This window comes from Semicossyphus pulcher, unplaced genomic scaffold, assembly GCF_022749685.1.
Source record: "Semicossyphus pulcher isolate SPU_LCO1_2020_fin unplaced genomic scaffold, fSemPul1.0.p SCAF_16, whole genome shotgun sequence".
Classification (NCBI taxonomy): Eukaryota; Metazoa; Chordata; class Actinopteri; order Labriformes; family Labridae; genus Semicossyphus; species Semicossyphus pulcher.
Window position 1 is genome coordinate 12,291,561 of NW_027211670.1, and position 10,786 is coordinate 12,302,346.

Consider the following 10,786-nt stretch of genomic DNA (forward strand, 5'->3'; position numbering starts at 1 on the left):
TCCCTAATTGGTGGTTCTTCTTTCAAAGGAGTGATTATGTGCGTATGTGTTTAGAGAGGCGTCCTCTCTGTGCAAGGCGTCTCGATTCAGTCCATCTCCAACGCCGGAGGGGACAAAAGAGGCACCCGTTCCTCCTCTCGGGGCGAGGGGCCGTTGACACCAATAAATCCCACCCGTCCACTTCCTCCCCGGTGTGTTGGGGTTATGTCAGGAATGTCCTGGGTCCTATTGTCCCCCGGTGCTCTGTTTTTGGTAACCTATCACCAAGCATTCTCTGCCGCTCACGGTGCCTCCTCCCTCCCCCTTACACACCAACACACACACACATCCGCACACCCCCTGGGCTGTGTGTCCCCTGGTCCCTCACTCTGAATAGACCACCTCGGCTGAATACGACAGACAGGCAGGCGTCAGGACATCAGGTTCAGCAGCCCGAGTCCAGTGGGGAAAATACAGCCACTTATTTTCACCTGTTTGGGTCCCTCACGCTCTTTGTCTTATGGGAGAAAGAAAATAAAACAAAGGCCTGAGTGTTTTAGACTCCCACTCCTTTCAGTGGGATCGAGTCTACTGCCCTCTTCACCCCTTTTATACCGATCTGTGTTAAAGGACACATCAGTTTGATACTTTTACACTGTTATACATCATTCATCTGGCTTGTACATGGTGCTCCTGCATCTGTCTTTTAACGATTTCTGTCGTATGCAACCTGTCTTACACACTTATGTTGATAAATGAATGTTCGAAAGGAGCTGAACTTGTTGCATTCAGCTGCAGGTTATATGAGTAGATAAAGAGTTAGCCGATAGATAAGCAAAAACGTGCATGTTTCTTAAAGCAACTATTTGTATAGTTTGAAAATTGCCTCTTTGGACCCAAAACAAAAATTCTGATAAAAAGCCCATAGACTGCACCACTTCTAACCATGGTCACATTTCTACACACAGTGGCTTTAAATTGGCACAGATTATTCAAATTGCAGCTCACATGTCATGGTTGGCAAAGATTCTGATCACTTGATTTTTCTAGTAATGATACAGTTTCATCTGTTCTTCTATATTGGATTTCACCCAGTCTGTCGTTTTATTTATGCTACTGAACAGAGGCTTAATGTACAATATGATATGATGTAATACAATACAATGTGATACAATACGATACGATGCAATGCGATGTGATACAATACGATGTGATACATTACGATATGAAACGATACGATACGTTACAATGCAATGCGATGCGATGCGATACGGTACGACGTAATATGATATGAAGTGATACGATGCGATGTGATATGATGTGATATGCTGCGATGCAATACGATACAATATGATACAATGTGATACGATTCAATGCATTAGGATACAATACGATGTGATATGATGCAATGCAATGCGATGCAAAACGATACAATGTCATACGATACGATGTGCTACGATACAATGCGATATGATATGATATGATATGATGCGATGTAATGCGATACAACACAATACGTCACGATGTGATATGATATGATGCGATACGATACGATTCTTTACAATTTATTGTCTCCGGAGGGAAATTTGTCTTGGACTCTTGTGCTGCATACTTTAAGCTGCTTCCACAGTAATATATATAAAAAAGCACTAAAAACAAACAACATTTAACACTCCACATTTACACTGACAAGCACATGTCAATGACAACCACAAACAACAGATTGCACTGGTTACCCATGATGTTCACATGTTCTGCATCATAAACAGTATAAATAAGGCATTTAATGATATTAAAAAGACAAATAAATCTGATTGACAAGAGCTGCGACTCTGTTTCAAGTAAACGCGTGGACTGGCTGTCTGCATAAACATTTATTTTTAATCTAATTTGCGGAGACAAAAGAACTACAAGAGAAAAAGTACAGAATTGTTTTGCAGGTTTATTGAATTAAAAACACACAAACACAATCTTTGTAAAATGTTCCACTTGTTCTCTTCAGTAACAACGCAGGACTTGGTAAATGGGAAGGTTTCCCCATCTCATTACTGAGATCTCACTCTGCACACTCCATCCTTCTCCTCCACTCTCTCCCTCTGTCTCTCGCCCTCTCTCTCTCTCTCTCTCTCTCTCTCTCTCTCTCTCTCTCTCACAAACTCGCTCACACATTCTGTTTGTGTTTGTGTACACACATTCACAAATCTCTTCGGTTGCCACATGTCACGCATAACCATTCAAGACATCATGTGTCCATTCATTGCCAGCCCTTCGTGCATTCATTCAATCTCTGACAGCACACACACACACACACACACACACACACACACACACACACACACACACACACACACACACTCGTCTCTGACCTTATTTTAGCTTCATCTGATCCATTCACTCTGCAGAGGTAACATCACATTCTGAAGTTGTTGTCACCTGGCTGCTTTCGAGCTCGCCCTTCTGCCAAACCCCAAATACCAGAGGTTTGATTTGTTGTTCGGTGGGCGATGTATGTTTTCTGTGTGTGTGTGTGTGTGTGTGTGTGTGTGTGGGAGTAGGTGGGTTGTACACATGTTACGAAGCGAGGCGCCATTGCGGCCTAAAAAACTATTAGGCTCTGTAAATACACACTGTGGCGAAAGTAAACATTCTCAGCATGCCATCTAGGCGCACAGAGGGGTACTGGGAGACAGCCGCCGGACAGGCTACGAGGGGGAGGTGTGTGTGTGTGTGTGTGTGTGTGTGTACAGCAGCAATCAGTGAGCTGAGAGGAGATGGATATGGAAATATATATTTTCATTTGGGGCCAGCTCAAGTGTGTGTATAATCACGATCGAGTAGTGAAGTAAACAACTTATAGATAGTTTACCTTTGTGTGTCGTTACACACCTTGTGTTTGTGTGGGCTGCTGATGTGTGCTGTCAAACTTTAATGCCTATCCCCAGGCTAAGTGTGTGTGTGTGTGTGTGTGTGTGTGTGTGTGTTACGGGGGGTCGGTCGATGGGCTTAAAGCAGTCCCAAATTTGTGTACGAATTGACAGACAAGCCGCATTTCTGATTTTAGTCTGATGAGGTAAAGATGGTGAAGTCAGTAGTGGTTCTTTGCGTATATTTGTGTCCACACATTTTTAGCCGTGGGTGCATAACACTTTCACAATCGTCAGTCTGTGACACTGACATGTACCGTGACTCCGAACACGCTCCACAAACTTTAACGCACGCTTCCTCGTCTGTGAGCGAAAAAAGCCCCGATAAAAGGTAAAATTATCCCGTTCCTGAAGGGGATAAAAACAGCACAGCAGCCATTGATGCAAAGGGACTATTTTTTCTCAATTTGAGACCCATGCTGGCAATGAGAGAAAGCACAAGTAACCATGGAAACAGAGCTCAGAATATGCACTATTCCCAGCCCTGCGAGCGCCACGCCACCCACAGCTCTATTTTTAGGCCTTACTTTGGGCTTACAATATCTGTTACATCTAACAAGAGTTAAACTGAGTAATCAGCAAGCATGACTACAGAAATGTGACTCTGACACTATGCGTCTGATTAAAAGGGAAGCAGCGTAGGAGCATATAGGCCAGCCAGGCTCTTACTGCAGCTTTAGCCTGTTGCGTGTTCAACAGAAGCCCCAAGGACACAGAATGCATGAAACAGACATCAGTTGGCTAACAGAGATAAAGACATCAAGAGTGTGAAAAAGTAAAGAGATAAGATTAATAACATACAGTGGGTTCAAGAGGATCAGAGTCCATTGACTCTAAATAAAGAACGCGTCTCCACCTCCTCTTGTATAAAGATAAGCTAATATATCGCTGCGATCTCGCACATTTGGAGCCAGAGTCAGCTGAGCCTCAGTCTCGATGTCCCGCCCCTTCCGCTAACCAAAACACATTAAGCTTGCCGATAAAATGGTGAAGATCCCGCATGTTGCCGTGTTTAACAGCAGAACAGCTTCTTGTGTTGGTCTGAAGCAGACGTTCACAGATATGAAAACTTCAGTGACTGTAGTGATTGTTTTAGTTACGTCTCCTCTCGTCGTTCCTCCTCTACTCTGATAATCAGGAACAGATCGGCTGCAGGAGCCGGATTTGTCAACAGAGCTGTCAGTCATCCTTTTTTAGAGCAACGAATAAAAACTCATGATGAGAACTAACTATAATGACAGAAACCATGTTTGAGAAAAATGTTTTTGGCATGTATTTTGATTTTATAGTTTGACTTATGTCCCATCTGTTAACATGGAGGAGGCGGGCTTTATGACCTATACTGCAGCCAGTCAGCAGGGGGCGATAGAGATGTTTTGGCTTCACTTTTAGGGAGCTGTCATGTCGGCCATGTTTTTATACAGTCTATGGTCACAACAGACTTAAAAACAATACAAAGCTCTTTGGATTTGCAGCAAATTCGTGGACAAACATGAGGACAAATAACCCTAAAAACAAACGCAGATCGAAGTGATGCAGCCCTGTGATGGATGACTGCACTCATGCCTCTCCGTGGCATTGCATGCATCTCCACTGCATTACCCGTCTGCTTAATCGTCATCAGCGCTGCTTGTTGCCGACGGCTGGAGTTTGATTACAATCACCTGTTATTCGACTATGTTCACCTGTTGTTTGTCGGCAAAGATGGCCGCCGTGTTGATGCAGAGGCATGCTGTGAATTCTGTGCCCACTGCTGCTGACTCCAGGTCAGGTTTGTGATGGATGGGTGACATCAGGGTGGACGGATGATCCAGGATCTGTCTTTTGAAACCCGTGAATAAAACCTCTCATCCTAAACACACGCAAACACAGACATACATTTCAGGCAGATAAATAAACCAATCAGGGCCCTTGTGGTGGTTCAGAAAGTGACCAATCATCTGAAGACCACCAGGAAGACTGTAATAGATCCGTGAAAACGCACTTCCATTCTCTCATACACACATCTACATCTACAACACACACACCTCCAGACACCACAGGCCGGGGTTGGTGGTCTGACGGAATGCTGGGTATCATCTGCGGTGACTCCATTTATGTGTGTGTGTGTGTGCGTGTGTGTGTGTGTGTGCCCTCCCTCCCCTCAGTGCTCCATCTAATACCCTGTCATCATCAATAACCTCAGCACTGCTGACTCACTGGCTTTTACAACCACGGGGTTTGGGCCTTACTTACAGCCACAGACCCTTGTCTCCGTCTCTGTCTGTCTGTCAGCCCGCTGCACACACGCCGGAGATGTGTGTGTGCAATCAGAAAACACACTGTTCTGTGTGTGTGCGCTCGCACAGGTATGGATGCTTTTTTCCCACAATCCATCATAATAATCGACCTCATCAGCAGACAGAGCCTCGTCATCCTCACCACAAAAAGATCGCCACCCCTCCCCCAGCGTCCTCCCCCATCGTCCTCATCCTAATCATCTCCAGGCCTTTATTTGAGTCTTCAGGCGGCTTTATGGTGCGTTTAAATACACATGAAGCTTAAAAGAACATGCAAAACTGTATTTATGATCTGGGGGTTCATATATTTCTGTGTGAGGATGCTGAGCGCCTGACAGGCTGAAGGCCGCCGCGTCCTGACATCTTTATGAACAGCGTGTGAACGCGGGCAGCTCTGACGTGTCAACGCCTCACATGCGGCGTTCATGAGGAGGCGTTTTCTCCTTCTCTCTCAGGGTGACGTGTCAATCAAAGGTCCGCCTGTCGACATACGGATTGTAAAAGCGTATCTTTACATTTTGTGACACGTTTCTATAGTTTTTATGAAGCTGTGATGCAGTCAGCATGTATGAGCGAAGACAGTGCTCTCTGACAGCTTCTCATTTGAGGAAGAAAACCCACACTGGTCTGTATTTAACCTCCAACCGTGTTGGACGCTGCTATATTAACTCTGTGTTCAAAGGTGTCTATTTGTAGGACGGAGTTAATTTAGAGGATGTTGGGTGGATTTGAAGCTGCGGGGGCTGGATTTGGAGCAGAGAAGTGTGAGCTTATGTGATCAGACTTTCAGGATAGTGTTAAGTTTTACAATATTAGCCATTAAACATGTTCTGATCATGCATTTGGATCTTTATTTCATGTCAGTAAGGAGAGAATGAGTACTCTGCTGATATTAAACTGTTCATCATATTGCCTGACCCCCAATGATCCCCTCAAGGACCACCTGGAGGTCCCAGGACCCCACTTTGAGCACCCCTGATCTGACTGGCTGGCAGGGTCTGTTTCTAAAAGGTGCGCACCTAACTGGCTGGAGCCAGGGCGGCGTATTGCCTTTCACACGCTTCTAAAATACTCTCCGGGCAGAGCCTGAAAGGGTTACTGTTTCCCAAAGTGCCTCATTCTGCGCAGTCGAGAGGGGGCGGCTGAGTGGCGCCGTCGAGTCAGAGACGCAGTTTCTAAAAACCCCGAGACATCATCAAGAAAGAAGCTGACAGTAAGGAAAGCAGCCCCCCCTTCTCCTCCTCTTCCTCCACCTCCTCCTCCTCCTCCTCCTCCTCCGCTGGCAGGCTGCCGTTCTTCTCCTCCGCTTACCAAATCCCCTCAGCGGTTCTGTCACAATAACCGGGCGGCAAGTGTCAAATCCAACTCTGGCCGCAAAAACACAAATCACTTTAACGCACACAAGATGCGCTCAGTGGAAACACTACACACGCTGCTTTTAGCTCTCAGACGTTTAGTCATAGCTCTGTTCAAGTCGTTGATTGTGTTTAAAGAATAATATAAACACTATAAAAAAGCCTACTCACTGAAAATGACGCTTTGATTTCACAGGACTTCATTTCCCTGCGCGTTTAATTGGCCATATCTCTTTAACTCGCAGACAGCAGCTCTCCAATTAATAGTCTGCTAACGTGAAAAACAGTTGACCATTGTTTTATGGGCTTTGTGTTCTCTCTCTCTCTCTCCCTCTCTCTCTCTCTCTCTCTCCCTCTCTCTCTCTCTCTCTCTCCCTCTCTCTCTCCAGGGCGGTCAGACTTGAATAGGCGCCGGTCTGCTCCAGTCCACCTCTATACAAATACCTCAGTGGAACTTGTGTGGAGCTTCCAGAGTAAAAAGCACAGACCCCAGACGCCCCTGGCTCGCGCGTAAGCGCTCGCCATTTCATCATGTGACACTGTTTGAAATGTTTGAATCATATTTTACGCATTATGTTAACACCTCGGAGCCCCTGAGACGAGCCTGTGCGCAGACATGGCAGATGAATGTGCGTGCCTCTCCTCTCCTTCTCTCCTCCTCCCTTCTCCTCTCTCTCCCTCTCTCTCTCTCTCTCTCTCTCTGTGGAGGAGACAAATGAATGCCAGTTCTGTGGAGGCGCTGGAGGTATGTGTTGCGCATTACGCAGCGTAGTAAATCAGCCCTTTCTCAAATCAGTGTGACGGCGTGGAGCGTCAGGCAGTCCACACAGAATCACTGAAGCTTGGACTTACTGTGCAGTTTGTAACTTCACTCCCCTCCGGAGCCCGGCCGTCTACACTGTAAAAAATATCAGTCTGTTTCTTAAAACTTGGATCCATTTTACGCATTTCCGATTCATGACACACATTTTTAGAAAAACCCTTCAAATGAAACAGTTACAAACAAGACAAACACATGAGCCAGCAGCAACTCTTTCTTGGACGGAATAAGACACGTTGATCAGATGATGTTTCTTACAGTGTACACGCCCCCCTGCTTATAGACCCTCGTTGTAAGCAACATGGCTTGACACTAAAACACGTTGGAAACATCGACTTTATTGCTAAAACGTGTAAACATAACATGTACACCGATATGTTTTACTTTTTTATTTATTTTATTGAATTTTTTTTCAATTTTTAGAAATATTCAAGTAGACATCTCCCATATTTTTTTCTGGTATACTCTGCTATTCTCTTTCCTTATGCTCTATACTCACAATCGTTAAAATAATAAATAAAACGTACAGATTTGTTTATTTCTACAATACTATGTATTCCAAAAAAAGCTGAGTTCACGCCTTTATATATATCTTTAACCTCAACTTCTTTTTTTTTTTTTTTTTTTTTTTTTTTTTTTTACAATTTAATTATTATTGATATTAATATTATACAAAAACTCTAGGCAGCATTGCAGTGAAATAACAGTCAGCATCAATGTTCAGTTGAAAAAAAAAAAAAAGGTCACCTCTTGGAGAAGTGTAGCATATGCATTCCATCTTCAATGTCTCATAAAAATATGAAAAAAAAAAAAAGCTCTTCCTTCTGAAGTGCTCGTGTTCCCCCAAAAACACGTTTCAGGGCTGAGAATAAAATATGGTCCTGGTTCAATTAGAAAAAATAGCTGCATTTTCTTAAATATGTACAATGTTGGTATTTCACTTAAAATGCTATATAAAAAAATAGATTTGCTATGGTGCCCACCTCTGTAGAGAGTTAACAGTGCAATAGAAACCGTATTTCCAGTCCACTCCCCGCGCGACCACCACCTCTCCTTCCTTAGAGAAAATCAGCACGAGCACTTGCACTCTGAGATGATTGGGTATTGCACCTGTATCCACGTACAGTATTTCTGTTTTAGAAAGCCTTGACAATACCACCGCAGGAAAATCTTGTTGATTGACTTGACGGGTTTGCACGACATCCCCTCGGGGAAGGAGCACGAGCGCTCAGAGAAACAGTTCCCCTCCTTGATGTAACGCGGCCAGAACCTCACGCCCAAATCCTTCCAGGTGTACACCACCGGGCAGTGCGTGTAGGTCCACAGCCACTGCAGGAATTTCCTGCGGGCCTTCTTGCCCACTTTGACCCGCTTCCCATAGGGGGTCTCTGTGAGGTCCAGCTTTTTAATCTCGTTGGGCATGGGCCCCTGCAGCTTCACCTGGTTGTCTGACGCGGAGAGGTTCACCAGCATGGGCGAGCTGATGGACATGAAGCTGGGGTCAAAGTTGCTGCCGAGCTTTTTCCTCAGAGTCCTCTCGGCCAAGTCCTGCTCCCGGGGGTCGTACTCCGGGTCGGGGTCCTCCTTGAGGTCGGGCACGGGGAGGTGATCGCTGGGCGATGGACGGAGGCGAAGGAAAGGCTGGGAAACTCCAAGGTGGACGCACAGCAGCAGGTAGAAGAGAAGCGTTTGTGAGAGGCCCATTATTCCTCCTGTTTTACGCACCGGCTCTTCTCGCGTAAATAAGATTCAGTACTTTTCCCGGTTTCTGTTTTCTCTGCAATCTCTTGCCCGGGGCTTCATAAATAGTAGAAGTTCAGTCACCAGCAAGGCGATACTTTTAATAGACCGCGCCGGGTTTGAATGACATGGAGCGCACTGCTTTGCTTTTTAGGGCTCCTTCAACTTTGCAACCCTGCAGCGCGGAGCTGTGCCTCTGCTTTGCAAAAAAAAAAGTGTTTAGTCTAAACAAAAAAAGCAGAAAAACAAAATGGGGAGAACTCTATTCACGCTCTCTCCGGCCTCACCCCGCTCCTTTGGATTCACTTTGGGTTTCTTTCGGTTGTCATGGTTACCCCGGGGACTCGAAGCCACGACGAACTGTCTACACTGGATGACAGCGGCCGAGGCGAGAGCTGCATGGAATGAAGTGTTTTCTAAAGAGACAGAATAGATCCGGAGCGTCCACAGGGAGAGAGAAGGGCGCACAAAAGAGTACTTCACCAAGTTTGAAATGTCACGCGCCCGGCAATGAGGGCTGCCTTGGCCAATGTTATTTTTACGCACGGCTTTTATAAACGTGGCTTCTCCTAACGTCGCCTGACGCTCTCAGGTTTGACAAGGTCCCAGGGGTGCACAATCCATGGACTGAAGAAAAACGTCTCCGCAGCCAGTCCCGTGTGGTATTCCAGCCGTCGCTGTGTGCAGCTCACTGAAAAAGTCCAAAAACTTGGAGAAAAATGCTCCGCAGTGGGATGCAATCTCAATTTATGAAATAACAGCCATTTATCTTTTCCAGGGGATGTTCCAAATCGCAGAGCGGCTCTTTACAACAAAGTCTCAGGCTGTAACATTCCCACAAAACTCTTGGCTGTGCATGGAATAAAAACAAAAGCGCGCAGTGTCAGTGCATATCAAATGCAAACTGCAGAAAGTCAGTTAACGCTGTTAGTTCAGAGTTCCTTCCACTTTGGCATCGCTGAATCCTTTCAGAAAAGCTCTGGATCCTTCTGTCGCTGCATAACGAGACTGTCCAAAATGTGGAGCCCTTTTGCGCGGCCGATGCAAGCGGTCAATTCCTGAGGGAGCGTCTCTCCTCCTTTGAAAGCTGCTACAGAAGCTCCTACTGAGTCGCTCCTACTTCAGCAGTCTGAGAGACTTGGCGCTGGAGCGTTTCTTTGCTTAGGCACACTGTGTGTGAGTGTGTCTGTAGCGAGTGCTGCTCAGTCCCAAGTTAAATATCCCCCTCCGACGGTACAAAGTGTCAGAGGGGCCTGCCCACCCCGGCCACTTTCACTATGATTGACAGCCCCCCCTCCGGGCCACCCCCTCCCCTCACAACGTGGAAAATATCAGCCTCAATCACACAGATCATCTGGGTCCTAAAGCTCCAGTTTTATTCCGTAATATAGCGCAATATTCTACAACACGAACAGTTCTGTGTATATAAAAGAATCTCTCGCATATTTAAAGTGTTACAGGAACTATTTTCTCTTGCGCTCTTCATCCGCAGAGCGCCTGTGATGCACTAATAGCTTCAATACGCTGTCAATATTCGGCTCAAGCGTTTAAGAGTTTCCTCGGCTTGAACTTTCCCATGAAATTGATGGGAAACGTTTAGTAGCTTGTCCGCGGAAAAGGGGCATCACATTCCACCTTTGTTCGTCAGCATTTGGGTCTACACAGGAATTGGTCCGTTGAACTTTGGGG

At 45.7% G+C, this 10,786-nt stretch overlaps 1 protein-coding gene across 1 annotated transcript; it reads right to left on the minus strand.

Annotated features, from left to right (window-relative positions):
• Positions 1–7,705: 7,705 nt before the first annotated feature.
• Positions 7,706–10,253, minus strand: nog2 (noggin 2). The gene has a single exon (XM_069664673.1). It carries the CDS (start codon positions 9,059–9,061, stop codon positions 8,426–8,428), a length of 636 nt encoding a protein of 211 aa, XP_069520774.1. The 5' UTR covers positions 9,062–10,253; the 3' UTR covers positions 7,706–8,425.
• Positions 10,254–10,786: the final 533 nt, after the last annotated feature.